This window comes from Phoenix dactylifera, unplaced genomic scaffold (genome assembly GCF_009389715.1).
Source record: "Phoenix dactylifera cultivar Barhee BC4 unplaced genomic scaffold, palm_55x_up_171113_PBpolish2nd_filt_p 000804F, whole genome shotgun sequence".
NCBI classification, from domain to species: Eukaryota; Viridiplantae; Streptophyta; class Magnoliopsida; order Arecales; family Arecaceae; genus Phoenix; species Phoenix dactylifera.
In genome coordinates, this window is record NW_024068171.1 from 61,253 (window position 1) to 77,548 (window position 16,296).

Genomic DNA, 16,296 nt, shown 5'->3' on the forward strand with positions numbered 1-16,296 from the left:
AGTTGGGTAGGATGGTGGTCGCCTGCTCACACTATTCATGTTCACAACGAAGGTTCGTTACCACACACAATCCATATGCGCGGGGACATTTTTCTCTTCCCGATTACCCGTCTGGCACGCAACACATAGGCAGAGCCGCATTCACACTTTTTTTCTGGAGAGGATGAGGAACTGCGAAATGCTCATAAACACCTCTTCCCATCCCAAGCCCAAGCCCAAGCCCAAGCCACCACCATTCAATTTGGTTGGCCATCAAACACGCGCAGGCTCTCCATATTCTCCTATTTCGTTTCTCTTCTCCAGGATCCAACTTGAGCTCAATCAGTGGAGCTGCTACCGATGAAAGGTATATATGCTCTTCCCTCCCTAGCTCCAATTCTTTCGGTAGGAATGAGTAGTTCTCCGGCGGGATGATCCTATTCCTATACCCAGTTAGTGGTGGTTGATGGTGCGGTTTGCCTGGCTTGTCTGGTGGTGGTTGATTGTTTGGAAGAGGAGCTGACAGGGGTGAGTTGGCCCTGACTAATCAGTTCATGGAGCCAGGGTTGTTTGCCTTGTTTCCTCGGAGCAGTTCCTTCTCCATATCTCATGATGCATGAAGAATTACTACGACATGGAATAGGGCTACCAGCGCCGCTTCTCGCCTCCCAGCACCTAATTCTAGTCTGGGAGGGGGGTCGGATTTGGGTGGGTTTGAGTTGTGTCGGTTGGGCTCCACCTGCACTCAAGCTAATCACGGACTTTCAAATCTTTAGCGAGCCGAGCAGTTTTTTCCATCCAAATATTAATCCTATCTAAAAATCAAATAATGTATAACTGATACGGATCCAACGTGACTTTCAGAAAACCAATAACTGTTCATCCGAGTCCTACCGTGGACTTGGGTATAGCCGAGTGCATTCGTTTTAAATTTACATGGGGAGGGAGACCTAACCCGCAAAAAAAAAAAAAAAAAAAAAAAAAAAGAAGAAGCTAATCAGAATGTATTAGTTAGGTTTTTTTGGGCCTATATAAATAACTAAAGAATAAAATATTCTTAGTATTTCTCTTAACCGGCTGATTATTGAAAAATAAATGGATCCAAAATTATTTAGTCATTCTCGAGTTAAACACAAATTACACAGTTTATTCATTAATTATTGATGATTAATTTAAATCTTTTTATGTGCTATAATAATAAATTAATAATACCACATGCTATTCTTAGTAGTGTTTTTTTTTTTTTTTTGCTATCATTTATTGCTTTTGCATCATTATATTTATTTTTAAATAAATATATATATATATAAATATTTCAGAAACATCATATTTTTTTAAAAAAATTGTATTATTTATTTTTTTAAGTTTTTAGTAATTAGTTTTCAATTTTAAATTGTTATATTCCGTTGAATTGTCTCCGAAGGCCAAACTCGGCTTGGGTCGTGGGGGTGGGGCCCTTCCGCTTTCCATATCTGACGTCCCCACAGAGAGACGGCAGCGTCCCCAAGCAATCTAGTAGCCTATTATTATACGCATCCCCATCTGTCTCTCTGCACGACGGGGATTTATCCATAGTCCCCAAGCAATCTTCCTCAGGGCATTCTTTTTCAATAAAAAAAAGGAAGGAAAAGGACTGGTGTGTCTGAAAGAAAGGGCCGTCTGTTTTCTATACAACATACGCATTCAGATGTCCGAAAAACCGTTCAAAGTGTGTCCGGACGCGGTCACCGGACAATCTAGAGGGAGGAGGCTGCGAATAACAAGTGTGCAGCCTGTTCCCAAAGCACGCGCGGTATCCCCGCTTTCCTTTTCTACGTATATCTACGCATATCTAGAGGAGATAGAGAGGTAGATACTATATATTTATATGTTATGTATGCCTACGTACGGAGGAGAAAGGTATACGTGTTCCCACCTGGTTTCCTTTCCCTCCAGAGAGGGGAGAAGCAAAGCATCCGCCTTTCAGTTGTTCTCTGCTTTTTCTTGTGTGCAAGCATCCGCCTTTCCTTTCCTCTTTCTTGGTCTATTCATTTTCCCACTGGTTAATCGAACAACGACGACAATAATAACTATAATAATGGCTTGCCCTCTTCCCGGTGAAAAACCCGCCATCCATCGTTGGGCATCTTTCGTCAAATCCCACCCCCCCAACTCCATTAATTAAGTTTTAGGTGCGGAATTGCACGCATCGAGGGCTTGCGTGCCGGGGTGGTGGCATCTTGGGACATTGCGTCCGGAATCCCTTGTCGTGCTCATTCCCCGGCAGCTTGGCTTTATTAGATGATGCTGAGCCCACCCTGAGTTGGGAGGCGAGTCTGGCTGGTTTTATTGCCATTCAGCTCTAACGGTCATGTAGCCGATGCTTGGTGAATTTTCTCTGCATGAGGCCCCGTTCGAGAATCGGGTTCTTCTTCTCTTCTTCGTTCTTGAGTTCCGGAGCTGCTTAACTTTAAGTGCTGCTGCTGCTGCTTCTTTTTTTTTTCTTTTTTTTTCTTCTTTGTCACATTTTCTCTCTCTTTCCTTTCTTCCATTCTTTTTTTTTCCTCCTTTGTTTCCCCCCCTGTTTTCTGCTGAACTAGTTTGGACGGAAAATTTCTGTTGTAGAACGGTGAGCGGACGAATGGGTCTCCTGCTGTTTTCCTTTGTAGGCCTCTTCTTCTTCCTCTTCTCTTCCCTTTTTTTTAACTAATTTCTGACCTTTGATTTGTGGTATATGTTGCGAAAAATACAATTATCGTTTTCATATTCTTCTCTTGCTTCTTCTTCTTCTTCAGATACTTGAGGGGCTTGCGGTTGCTCATACATTTTCTGCTCTTGTCAGTTTTCTGAATTGTTTCCATGTACTCCTTTTTTCAAACTTAATTTGTTTCCAATTTTCCGCTCGAGAAAGGAATTCGTGATCTTTCCATTCGATATAAACTTCATTTCAAAATAAATAATTCATAATCCTGGCATTTCTTTGTTTCATTTCTCTATGTGACTGGGGGAGTTGGGGGGGGCAAGAACACTGGGATATTATTTAGATACCGGCGTGAGAGAATAATTAATCCCCCATGCATCTCTCGACAGGACCTTCAAAAAATTCTTGGCAGCCAGCCATGACCGCTGATACCACCAAACCGGATTATTGGCTAAACTGGAGAGTTTTACTGTGTGGAATATGGGTGCTGTCTTGCATGATCATAGCATCCATTCTGATATGGAAATATGAAGGTTCCAACACGGAGAGAGAAGAAAGAGCAGAGACTCAACAGGAAACACTGGGAACCTTGTACAAGGACGAGTCCTGGAGGCCTTGTCTTAAGGAAATCCATCCTGCTTGGCTGCTGGCTTTTCGGGTTATAGCGTTTTTCATACTTCTGGCATTGCTCGTCCTCAATGCCATTGTGGATGGAGCTGACATCTTCTACTACTACACTCAGTAAGTCAACTTGTTCCTGTATCCAATGTTATTTTGGGCTCGAATTTCTTCAAGTCTCATCCACATGTAGATCAGTTTTCCACACATGCATATTTGGTGTAATTATCCCGGCTAACCCTGTCTTTCTTTCAGCTTATTAGTTCTTTCAGCTTCTGTTTCCTTAACAGAATCTGCTTATTCAGAGCACCTGATTGCGATGACTTTGACCCTAGTAGCTGCATTTATGTCACCTATATAGCATCTCTCTCCCACTGACAGCTCAAGTCCATGATCGTGGCATCATTGAAATATCATTTCCTTTCATCGGAATGCTTTGTTCCTCACAATTTGCCCTTTCATCGCAGGATGTTTAAGCTAAAGTTTGTATGTTATAAAGTCACAGATTAAACGGGGCTCTTGTTCTTGTTATATGAAGTTGCCAAAATTCTTGATTTGATCTATAGAAGATGCAATTAATGCCTCCTCTAATGCCGGATATGTTTATCATGTTTTTCGCTCAGGTGGACATTTGTGCTGGTTACCGCCTATTTCGGGGTATGTGCTTTTAGCATGAAGCTTCACTATTTAAATTTATTTGTACTTGTGCTGCTTTCTCAAGGTGGTGATTAGCAGCATCAGAATAATTTCGGAGTTATGCCTAACGTATGTTAAAATAAATTTGTTAAATCCAAACCATTTCTTTTAGCTTGGTTCGCTGCTATCTATTTATGGGTGCCATCAATATCTCAATAAAGCTGGTGGGGATAAGCTGGACCTTGTAAGGCCAGATGCAGAACGTGGCACATATATGGCTTCCAGAATTGAGGACAATTCAAGCGCGCGTGACTCGGTGAAAATCTCTGGCTTCCAAGAAGGAGACAACATTTGGGAAATCGCTGGATTTTGGGGTTATCTATTTCAAATCATCTATCAGGTAACTATCTTTCAAGCAACTGCAAATGCTATCTTAATTTCATTTAATTTCTTCTGTGAGTGCTAGGTATCAGCCATGGGACTTTGAAAGAAAATGTTTTCACAAATACTGACTGATTACATAGGTGGTGAGTTGTGAAGATTATGATTCTATCCATGTGTGCCATTAATATCATGAACCAAGTCTTGTGTTTGAAGATATATTTATCATAATAGTTTGTTAAAATATACCGACTAGTTAATAGTTAGTCAAAAGACTTTCTAGCACGTATTTTGTGCTTCTGGATATTTGATGCGTGGCCAGTCTTACGAGATATGAACTGAGGGTAGCCTCTGAACAGTGATGTCAGGCCACATTTATAAAGCCATCCATGTTCAACAGGCTGGTGCTGTTGCTAATCTTATACTTGAACTTCATACGTTCTGCTAAGATAGATGCTAATCTAATTGCAGCGCAACTTATTGTCCAGATTTCTATGATGATTGGGGACACTGATAATACCTCCCATACAACATCTGTGTCCTCAGATGTTGGACAGAAAATAGGATACAAATTCAAGTTGGAGCATTACTCATCCATAAATGACTGAATTAGATGATTGTATGTCAGGGGTGGTCTTATATATGAATACCACTTTTTTGAGCAAAGGATGAGAGAAATATCCACCAGAAGCAGAATTCTATTAATGGAGACATATGATAATACCATAATTTGGATGCACAAACAGTTTATCCATGAATAATTTTTTCTTGACAGAAATTTTAGTTTGAAAAGAGAATGAGAAGAGAAGGAGTTTGCTCATGGGAGTCTTGGAGCCTCTAATCCCAATTTTTCTGAGATAAGGAAAGCCACCTCTTAGTTTGATTATTTTATCCTCCAAACATCAGGGTCAGAAATTCGATGGCATCCTCGGATCGCTCTTGCTTTTTATTCTTCTTCCTCTTCCTCCTCCATGAACAATGAGTTCAAGCATCCAAGCTGCCCCTATGAATTTTTGATAAGTTGAGTTAGTTGTTCTTGAAAATTAGATTCAAAATGGAAGATTAGGCTATGGAGTATTTATTAGGGAACTATTTTGCAACCGGATATGTCAGACCTGTATGTGGAGGAGGAATTCAGAAATTGCAGACTAGTTTTGTATGCCCATCATTCATCGACTCATGCAGATTTCTATTTAAACCAAAAAAGAAAGAGGGAAAAAAAATGAAATCATAGACATTACGTGCTTTTAATTAACTTGAAACAAACAAGATAATTTGTTCATGTACATTCAGTTTTCTTGTCATTCTTATTTCATTATTTTTCCATAATCAATTCTTTTTTCTTATGCTTGCAAGTCAGCTAATTTGCTTCTTAAAATTGTTGCCAGACAAATGCAGGTGCTGTGATGCTCACTGATTGTGTCTTTTGGCTCATCATTTTTCCCTTTCTTGCCATCAAAGATTATAGCCTAAATTTTGTAAGTGCAGGTTCTGGAATTCCAACTTTCAATTTCTATTGTTTTCCTAATATTTTCCATTGGTATTATGTTGCTCTCATATGACCAAATTTGAGTATTCATCTTCCAGCAGATGGTGGGTGATGTCAATGAGATGACCTTAGTAACATTTGTAGAGTACAGCTTCTTCATACTATTTGTTGAATGGACTGAATCTTATTTTAGGTCATCAGTATATGCAAACTGTGCAATCTCATTTATGCATCAAGAAAAATACCTGGATTTTAAGAAGTTGTTTTCTAGAATAAAACAACTAATCCTTAGTAATGTATTAACTAATCCTTAATAGCAACATGTGATATGCTTAATTACAACTTTTAATATTGAACTTGATGAATGCACCACATGCGATCACCTGATTGAGATGGGAATGACTATAGATAAATGATATTCTCTCACTTAAGGATGCTAATATATATCCAATAACTTTTACCATTTACCAATTAATTTAACAGTTTAGATGTTTTATGACACCTTTGGTTCTGTCATAAGACTTAAACCATTGAAAATTAATATAAAGAAATACAAAAAAAAAAAAAATTGATGTTTGAATTTCTATCCTTGTTCTATGCTAAAAGTATATACATGTTTGCCTTTTGATGCAGTTGCTGATTGGCATGCATTCAGTCAATGCAGTTTTCTTAATTGGCGATACTGCCTTGAATAGTTTGGTACATGCTTCTTTCCTTTGTCACCATTAATGGTTGAGTAATCATAACTGGATTAGTGAACCGCTTATTGACTCTGTTCTTTTCTATGGTTGTGTTAGCGTTTCCCCTGGTTCCGGATTGCATACTTCCTACTTTGGACAGCAACATATGTCATCTTTCAGTGGGTGGTCCATGCTTGTATCTCGATCCGGTAGGCTTCATCTCTTATGGTTTGTTTGTAACAAGAATTTTCTCTTTCCATTATGTATTGTTGTGTTTACTTATTTATCTTTTTTTTTTCACAGGTGGCCTTATCCATTTCTTGATTTGTCGTCACCTCATGCCCCTATATGGTATGCCTTTTCTATTTGAAAAAAACTGTGTTTCATTTGTATGGTACCGGTCTATGATGTCACAGGCATTGGATTGTGTTAAATTACAAAAATATACAACTATCCACATTTCGGTTTTGAATTAAAGTTTCTGAAATTAATAACATCTTTTTTATATATAGAAATACATGAGAAATGGACCAATTATGGTTTCAGTTGAGCAAAAGTTATGCTTGAGGTTCTCAGATAAGACCATCATATCGAGATAATCTTTCAAATGTCAGTTTCTTCTTCATTGAAAATCTATCCTTATTTTGTCTTTTTCCAAAGATACCATTAGCATTCTTTTCCACCCTTCGTCAGTAACCTTTTGCATATTATTTAAGGTTTGCATATGGGTCATTGCATGCTTCTTTGAATATGAACTGGCTGCCATATTGGCCTGGAAATTCTGGTAGAGAAAGCAATCTTGCTATTATAAATAGTTTTTTATATGAACACAAAAGTCAACATTCTTTCAGAAATTTTAAGTGCTCACTAGCTCTAATAGTGATAACTTTATGAACTGCAACTTGATTATATCTGTTCACTCTGAGCATACAAACTCACAGTGCCTAAACCAAATTTGAAGTGAGTGGAATAATAGTTTTATGATTGGGAAAAATGTTCTAGCATTTCAAATCTACATACAGAAAAGGCCTCAGTGCGTGAAGCTCTTGCCATTGCAAGGTCTAGGGAGACTCAGATGTACGCAACCTTATCCCATGTATGGAGAGGCTGTTTCTGTGTTTTAAATCCACAACCTCTAGGTTATAATGAAGCAATCTTACGGTTGCAGCAAAGCTGAACCTTTATTTCAAATCTACATATCGAAATGTAATTAATCTTATCTATCTTCCATTGCAAATCACTTCAAGCAGTCCTGCAGCTTTATGAGCCAGCATGGATTTTTTGAAAACAAATTTATAAGAAGATGAAAAAATAAATTTGCTGTCTATGTGTCATTCGGAAGCTGAAAATCAGACTTCCATGTAATGAAGTTATCTCCCATAACCAGCGCATAACAAGGACTTCTTACCTGAAGCTGACATCTCTCCTCTTACTCACATGACAACAGGTATTTTATGGTGGCATTGATGCATATCCCTTGCTATGCTGTATTCCCATTGATTATAAAGTTGAAGCATACTCTGCTATCCAGATGGTTTCCTCAGTCCTATCATGAAATGAGGTAAGCCAACATGAATCAGTATTATCTACTGTGGCTTCATTCCTCACAGTGACTTGCAAAGGTCCAGCCGTTCCTCGGCTAGCTGGCCCTTCAAAACAGTTATATCCATGTTGGCTGGTGGGAGCCCCAAACAAGCAGGAGAGCAGTTAAAATCAAACTGAAGAGTTATTGGTTGATTATCCCTGCATCAGTGGTATAGATGCATGCAAAAAAGCTTTCCGTTTGTCTTCGAGTTGGGAGTTTTGTATTGGAATATCCATATAGCGAGCTTATAATTTTTTTTTCCAATCCTCCCTTTGTTCGGTGCATGTTGCACCAGAGGGCTCGGTATAGATAACAAATCTCTCAAACTTCTATTTACCTGACTAATCAATTGGCATTCCTATTTCAGATGGCTAACAATAGAATCGCAACTTTGATTCTGATGTAGTTTCTTTCCTTTCTCTTCTTCTCTTTTTGAGTGAAATGGTGGAAAGAATCACCACAAGGAACAAATTTACGCAATTAGGCAACCCTTCCAATCAGATCGTCCAGAGGGAGATTATATCATTCCTTGGTCTAGAAATTAGAATTGTACTTGCGCACTGTCACGTCATAATGATGCTTGTGCTTGGAGTTGCATGTTTGATCTTGCTTTGTCAAATTAGGTAGGCATGAAGTTCAACCATAAAGCAGTGCTTGGCGGTTAGCGGTTAATTCTTTGTTCCTACTGTGCTTCCTTTCTTCACTTACCCTATTTGGTTGGGGAGTATTCTTTCAAAATTTAGGGGACCAACATGCAAAAAATTAAATCACTGGACTCTAGGTGGCCAGTTCGCTAATCAACCTTATTGATCGACCTCTGATCGACATCCTGTGAACAACTACCCATTTTTCGTAAGGCAGAAATGGGACCTCAAAAAATCATTCAAGTGCCAATTTACTAAATCATGCATGTAGAAATGGGAAGAAGACGCACGGGCGGCTAGAAATCCACAGAAACATTTCCAACCACATAACGATTCCATTCATGAGAAGAAAGGGACTTTGTTTAAAAATTAAGGTGAATGTGGACTCTTTATCCAAGGCAAAGAAGTTCACTTGATGCTTAGCGAGGCTCTTCCTGATGGCACAGGTCTTGTTTAAGCGGAGGTCCAAAGGCAACAGCTTCTTCTTGGTGCAGGCCTCTCTCAAGGCCGCCACTTGCTTCTGGGAGATGAGAGTGTGCACGCAAGCAACGGAGAGCCGCACCACCTTGCTGCATTAGAGAGAGAGAGAGAGAAGGGGCAAGGCATCTTGGAGAGGTTGTTGGGGGTGTCTCCGGTGACCTTGGCGACGTGTAGCAGTGCCAGCTCGATCTTGAGCTCCTTCAACTAGTTCGGGAGCTCCATCTTCGGAGCTCATGCACGTTTATCCTCGCTGTATATCATCATCGTCATCACCATCACAGCACGCAAACAAAGATTTTAACAAGATTCTTTGTGTGTTATGTATGCGTGTGTGTGTGTTTTTTAATCGATCAATCCCAAGATTTCTTTTTTAAAAGGAAGAGGAGGTGGAGGAAAAGACGAAGTCCATCAAAAGAAACAACAGGAGTAGTTCTCACGGAGATTAAAATGACAAAGGGGAGAGGGAGGAATTACTTAATTGAAAGAAGCGTGAGATATGTCAAGCAATCTAGCTTGAACGACAAGCTCTAAATGCCTTGATCTTCCCGGTGTCCCTCCTGAGACCCTCATGATGTCTCCCATGATCTTCTTGATCCTCTCCATGGAAAAAGGAGAGGGCATCTAAAGCTGCTTAATCTGTCTAATGTCCTTTACTCCAAGTTTGACCTCTCGCTCTTCCACGTGTTTCAAGTCCTCTGTTTCCTTCTTGGTTTGTGCTCTTTTTTTCTTTTAATGTCCCTACTCATTTGAAACGTCCGTGGTCTTGGGGAACCCCCCAAGAGAAGTGCAGTCCGTGATGGTGTCATCTCCTCTAGATGTTATGCAGTGAGCATCCAAGAGCCTAAACTTATAATCCCATTCCTTCCACCCTTAGATCCCTCTCTGGTGGTCAGGTTGATTCCTGGCTCTCCCTGAATGCAAGGGGCTCTACCAGAGGTATCGGCCTCCTTGGGTGGGGCTTGAGCAAATTGTCCATTATGAGGATAGAGCTCATGAAATTTTCCATTACTATTAAGTGGAAAGACCATTCTATTTCTGCCATTTCGATCTTTACGTTTGTTTTTGTAAAACCCTTTTAAGTAAATTGGGCCTGATCCATTTGACCAGCAATTTGAATTTGGCCCAAAAACCAGAGAGAGAGAGAGAGAGAGAGAGAGAGAAATCGGCACGTGCTATGCATGTACCTAGAAAAAGAGGACTTTGGATCGAAGTCTTTTTCCTCTCGATTTGGCCGGATGGAATCCGACCTCTGGTTCGATTTTGGTCACGGCTGAGCCTATATAGAGGCCTCTCTAAGTCCCCTTTCATCCCCCACCGAAGAGCCCGGGCCCTCAATTGAAGCCATCGTTGGATTTCTTCTAATCCCTCTCCAATTGTTGGTTGCCGTCCGCACCATCCACGGCCAATTGCCACCAGAAAACTAGGTAAGGACCTAGCCCCTTGAGTTATGCCTCTCCTCTTTCTTTCAAGGCCGTTAGGAGCTCCAACGCCGGCCGTTGATCGCCAAATTTTGTCCGAGAAAAAAAAAGCTTTGTTTCCCTTATTTTGATCGGCGGAATCCATGTTTTTCTCAATTTTGGCTGTTTCCACCACCGTTCTATCTCTTAAATTCGGCTGACGAATCACCGGATTGATCATGGGCAAAGTTTCCCCTATTTTAATACTTCTTCTCTTTCATTTCGACGATCAACGTCGGGCATGACACATCGCTGACACCGCCATGGGTCCTCGGCTGTTAGAGGTCATCGGCTGCTAGCGCCGTCAAAGGCCTTCTTCTATTTCGAGAAAGGGAGAGAGAAAAGGAGAGGGCCCCATAGCTCTCTTTTTCTTCTTCCCTCATTTTCTCTCTCCTCTCTCTAGTTTTTCTTTCTCTTGCTCTCTCTCTCTCTCTGTTTATCACTCTCTCTCTATACTCATTCTCTCTCTACATATTTTAGTAGACCAATGATAGATCTAGGTACTTTATGAAGTTAGGGTCTCAGGTTTTTGAATTGTCTTTTCTTGCTATCTTGGTATTTTCTCTCTAGTTGATTCAGAGAAATTTTTGGTTAAAAGGGACTGATGGGTAGTCTTGGGTTACTACGTAATGACGGACCTTTTAGTGGACCAGTAGATGGTTCTGAGTTGTTTGATGCCTCGGATGATTTTTGATATTGATAAGATTCTATAAAAAATAATCTTCAGAGAAAGATGATGTCGAGCAGAGTCTAGGCACCTTGGTTCATAGATCGCGATGTGGGCAGGTGATTAGTCTGTCTGTATTATCAATTACGAGATAAGAATTTTTGTACACTCATATGTATGATTATAGATATTTTGTACATATATATATATATATGATATGCTACTAATTAAGATAAATAAGATGCAAGAATTATTTTATGATGGTTTTTACATTAAATTATATTTTGATTGTGTATATTTGTGATTGATAGTACGATGGATATAATATATATATATATATATATATATATATATATATATATATATATATAAAAGAATTAGATCATCTCGAGGGCACTGAGGTGGTGATGGAAGCCCTCAAATGATGGATGGTGGGTGATATATTGATAGTGTGTTGGGTAGCTAGGATTCACCAAAGTGTTGGATGAATGTCCACTGTAGGATGACTGATTTGGGCTTGATGACATGATGGATAGATGGGATTAATGGACCATCTTGGGATAGCACCAAAAATCAAAGAATTGCTGTGGAATTTGGAGATAAGACTAGCTCAAGCTAGCACTTTTTTCCATGGATATTCTTTTTATTCATCAGGTGGTCAGCAACCATCAAAACCCCCGTGTTATGCTGCGCTTCTGTAACTGGCAGCAGCAATTCACCAGTGGAGTTGTAACTGACAGCAGCAATTCACGAGAGGGGCTGCTAGAGAAGAGAGCCGGAGCACCCGAACGCAGTAAAACTGAATGCCGGTGGTGAAGTCATCGATATCGAGACGGGAGGGAAACCCAATCATTCGTCGCTCTCTGTAAGCTCTCTCTGGAGACAAAGAAAAGGTAAAAGAGCCGAGGGCCCAACCCAGCCGAGCCCCCGAAAAAAGAAAAAGGAGATCGATCCCACCACCCCGTCCCAAGCACAGGATATATTCCCTCCCTCCACATTTACTTTAAAAGATACACACACGCACATTAAAAAAAAAAAAAAAAAAAAGCATCCTCCTTTCCTTCTAGTTCACGTCTCCCCTCCTTTAGCTATTCACCTCTCGGTCGGCACTCTTCACTACTCTTGCTCCTTTCGGACCGACTGCGGCAGCCATGATCCCAACCCTCCTCCTCCTCCTCTTCATCGGCCTCCTCCCGCCGGCGGTCTCCGCCTCCGCCGGCGTCGCCGTAAGCACCTGCCGCTCCTTCTGTGGCAACATCACGGTGGACTACCCCTTCGGCCTGCGCCCCGGGTGCGGCCACGCGGGCTTCCGCGACCTACTCTTCTGCATTAACGGGGTGCTGATGCTCCACCTTCCCTCCGGCTCCTACCGCGTGCTCGACGTCGACTACGCCTACCGGGGGCTCACCCTCCACGATCCGGCCATGTCCGACTGCTACGCCCTCGCCCGCTCCCCCGGTGGCCGCGGCAACGGCTTCGTCGTGGAGCCGTGGCGGGCCCCCTACCTCCAGCCCGACCCGGACAACGTCTTCCTCCTGCTGGGCTGCCGCGCCGAGTCGCCACTCTTCCAGGGATTCCCCGGGAAGCACCTCCCCTGCCGCAACGTCTCCGGGATGGGCTGCGAGGAGTACTACCGCTGCCCGGCCTGGGCGGAGTTCCCCGGCGGCGGAGGGGCGACCTCGAGGAGGGACTCTGCCGCGTACGGGGCGGCGAGCCCGCCGGAGTGCTGCGCGGTGGAGTTCGGGGCGATCCGGGCGATCAACCTGAGCCATCTGGGGTGCGAGGGCTACAGCAGCGCCTACAGCCTGGCCCCGGTGCGGGCGCTGGGGCCCGGGGCATGGGCCTACGGCATCCGAGCCACCTACTCGCTGCCCGCCGAGCACCAGGGCTTCTGTGGGGCCTGCCGGGCCACCGGCGGCGTGTGCGGCTACGACGAAACCACCAACGGCAACCTCTGCCTCTGCGGGGATCGGAACTCCACTTCCAACTGCGACTCGGGTCCGTAACCGAAGATAACTGCCGTGTCCCCTATCCAGCTAACCTCCTCCAACCATCTTCTTCCCCCAATAAGTAAATAAATATATAAATAAAATAAATAAAAAGTTGACGGCGAGGATCCTAATCCTTAACATTCTAACAAGTAGACGACGGGCTTGCAAGTCTTCCTTCTCTTTTCCTCACCTTTACGACTGTGGTTGAAGATGACAAATTTTGATGTGGATGCAGTGGGCTCGACGGGCGCAAGCGTTGATGGCTCGTTGTCCCTGTCAATTCTAGTCGGAGGTATGCGGTTGCGGCTTCCAAACTCTCCTTGTTTGTTTTTCCGTTTGGCCCGTACAAATCATTGCACAATTTTTTTCTCTTTTTTTTTCAGATTAGAAAAATGCTGATTCGCACCTCTCTATCCTTATTTTCAACCCAACCCACCTCTTGAGAGGAACTCCAACCTATTTTTTCCCCTTCAAGAAATATCTCCGCAAAGTTTACGTCAATAGATATCAATATTAATCCACAATTTTTGTTAAGAAGTGCTTGCAGAAATAATTTTATTTTTATCATTTATGACTATTTCTCTTGTCTTCTTATTATATGAGAATTTTTACATTAATAGATATTGCTTCTATGATGAGTATTTCTTCTCGCTTTGAGGAGCTTGAAAGAAGCGTTTTATGACGTGTTACTTTTTTCCTCGTGCAGGAATATTGATCGCCATGATGACTTGGATTCCTGCCTTCTAGAATCCCACAATCCCCTTGCTGAGCTTCCAACCATGGCACGATATATAGTACAGATTCTATCTTGCAGATTTGAACTTTTTTTCTTTATACATATTTCCATTTTTTTGATTGATGAGAGTTCATTTCAGACTAGATCAAGTTCTGGTGGGATTTCTATGTCAACCTTATTCGCCTCATCTTCCATGAGTGATATAGCATGAACCAAATATAGTTTTCCAACTTTCTCTAATTTTATCATCAATCCAACAGCTTTTAAGATTGAATGTGCGGTCATGCAGTTATATTTTATAGCTAGGGGTGCATATGGGTTTGGTCAAGCAAGACCGATGCCGTACCGGGCTTGTTAGGGTGGTTAGGTTGGGATTCTTAATAGGATCATGACAATTCTTATTCCAATTTTTTTAAACTCGGTCAAATTAGTTCAGCTTTGGATCGAAAGCTTTGATAACCTAGATCCAAACCTACTCGATCCATATGCATACATCCATGTGTGTTTGTACGCATGCTCATATGTGGTTGATTTTCATAGGTTCTCCACTCATGATTTTGGTTAGTTGTGCTTGTTTTGATTGAGATGATTTATTGTGATTGTAGGTTGCAACATATAACAGTCTAGATTTATGAATGTTTTAAATTTTATAATAAGATATCTTTGAATATATATAAATCATGATCGATCGTATTGATTTGGGCCTTGAGAATTGAGAGATCCTTCATTGTTTTGAATAGAAATCTTTTGGAGCCAAAGTCTCTCCATACATATATACATACATACATACATATAATCTTTTCTAATTTAACTCTTATTATTGATTAATTTTATTGAATAAAATTATTGTTTTATTTGCCATTTTCAAATTTTTTTTGGTAATCTGAGAACCAACTCAAACCAATTTGATTATGATTAGGTTATGTTGGGTTGGTTCCAATATTGATTTATTCAATTTTGGTCTGAAAATTAAGAAACAATTGAGATCGGATCAGCTTTATACTAGATTTTAACCCAAACCAACCTGCCTATATACAACCCCTAATTATGGGCGATATTTTTTTTCTTTCCAGATAGGGAATGGTCAGCATATTCATTTTAGTCAATCCTTTATTTAATGGTTGAAAAAAAAAATTAATAGGCAGCATCTCAAATTCCCTTTGAGACACAACTACATTGGCCCAAATAGCTTCAAGGAACCCTAAGATCATGAGGATGATTTTGAGCAAGAGTTACTAGAGGATCCTAAGGTCCAATTTAATGACAATACTATTTAATGAAACTATGAGGCATGTGCTCGTAAAATATTGGCAGAAGAAATTGCAAGATTAGCTGCCCATTACATCTAGTATTGAGTCCAAATATTTTTGATACATGATCATGATGCAGGAGACCATGATCTTATCCTTGATGTTTTTTTTCTTCTTCTCAAAGTATCCATATAGATAATTTATCTAAGAGGCTATGATTCCAGTGCATTTTATGAGATTCTACTTGATAAAATTGTAGTCTAAAACGACATATAATTGGAGAGGCAAATTTGACCCTCTTTTCTAGATAAATTTCTTTTTAACAGCAATATTACAGGCTTCAAAAGGAAAACATTCTTCCTACTAAAAGAAACACTTAAAATCTCTCTTCTACGCTTTGACCTCTGCTCATTTTAATCAACCGAATTACCACCTATTGAGTCGGTAGCGGACTGAGAGCAATTGGAAGGAGGCATGTGGCCATGCCATCACATGAAGCAACGCCAATTATTAGTCCACACCCCACGGATGCTTGTATTGTGTTTCCGAGTTATTTTAATTCAAAACACATGCAAGAGAGCACTGAATGAGACATGGCGAGAAACGTCGAGGGTGGGATCCTCCTCCTGGCCCCAAATGCAGACCGATGAATTGAGTCCAGATATTGTTTCACCTTCATCCATTTAACTATTTTCTCCCAACCAATTTCCTTCGTCTCATATCTTTTCTCTCCTCCCCTCTGCTTCTAAATAAATAAAATCACTCACCACCGCACTGCATTGCCCAGGTGCAGTCTCCCGCTGATTTGATCATTCGGTAGATGGAGCTGGGTTTACTTAATTGTGGCACTCCACGCCCTATTTGCTATATGGCAGTCGGCCCTTCTTTCTACGTACACAAAATATGTTGAATTTATAGTTTCAAAATAAATTTGAAAATAATTTATTTTTTGGGTTTTACATTTGCATTTATTGAAAATAGAAAGGCAAGTTCTTATTTTCTGGAAAGATAAAGAGATCAATT

The 16,296-nt window shown here is 41.0% G+C and overlaps 2 protein-coding genes across 5 annotated transcripts; both read left to right on the forward strand.

Moving 5' to 3' along the window:
• Nucleotides 1–1,996: 1,996 nt before the first annotated feature.
• Nucleotides 1,997–8,380, forward strand: LOC120107238. 3 transcript variants are annotated; one of them, XM_039120434.1, is made up of 9 exons: nt 1,997–2,383; nt 3,049–3,400; nt 3,901–3,934; nt 4,086–4,313; nt 5,683–5,772; nt 6,417–6,482; nt 6,581–6,672; nt 6,767–6,814; nt 7,911–8,380. In XM_039120434.1, the coding sequence occupies exons 2-9, from the start codon at nt 3,078–3,080 to the stop codon at nt 8,026–8,028; spliced, it is 999 nt and encodes a 332-aa protein (XP_038976362.1). In that variant the 5' UTR covers nt 1,997–2,383; nt 3,049–3,077; the 3' UTR covers nt 8,029–8,380. The 3 variants fall into 3 exon arrangements, with proteins under 3 accessions (XP_038976362.1, XP_038976361.1, XP_038976360.1); XM_039120433.1 differs by having other exon boundaries at nt 1,998–2,623; XM_039120432.1 differs by having other exon boundaries at nt 1,998–3,400.
• A 4,000-nt stretch (nt 8,381–12,380) lies between these two features.
• On the forward strand, nt 12,381–16,251 carry LOC120107240. Of its 2 annotated transcripts, XM_039120439.1 has the most exons (4): nt 12,381–13,294; nt 13,523–13,579; nt 13,994–14,081; nt 14,163–16,251. In XM_039120439.1, exons 1-3 carry the CDS (start codon nt 12,448–12,450, stop codon nt 14,032–14,034), a joined length of 945 nt encoding a protein of 314 aa, XP_038976367.1. In that variant the 5' UTR covers nt 12,381–12,447; the 3' UTR covers nt 14,035–14,081; nt 14,163–16,251. The 2 variants fall into 2 exon arrangements, with proteins under 2 accessions (XP_038976367.1, XP_038976366.1); XM_039120438.1 differs by having other exon boundaries at nt 13,994–16,251.
• Nucleotides 16,252–16,296: the final 45 nt, after the last annotated feature.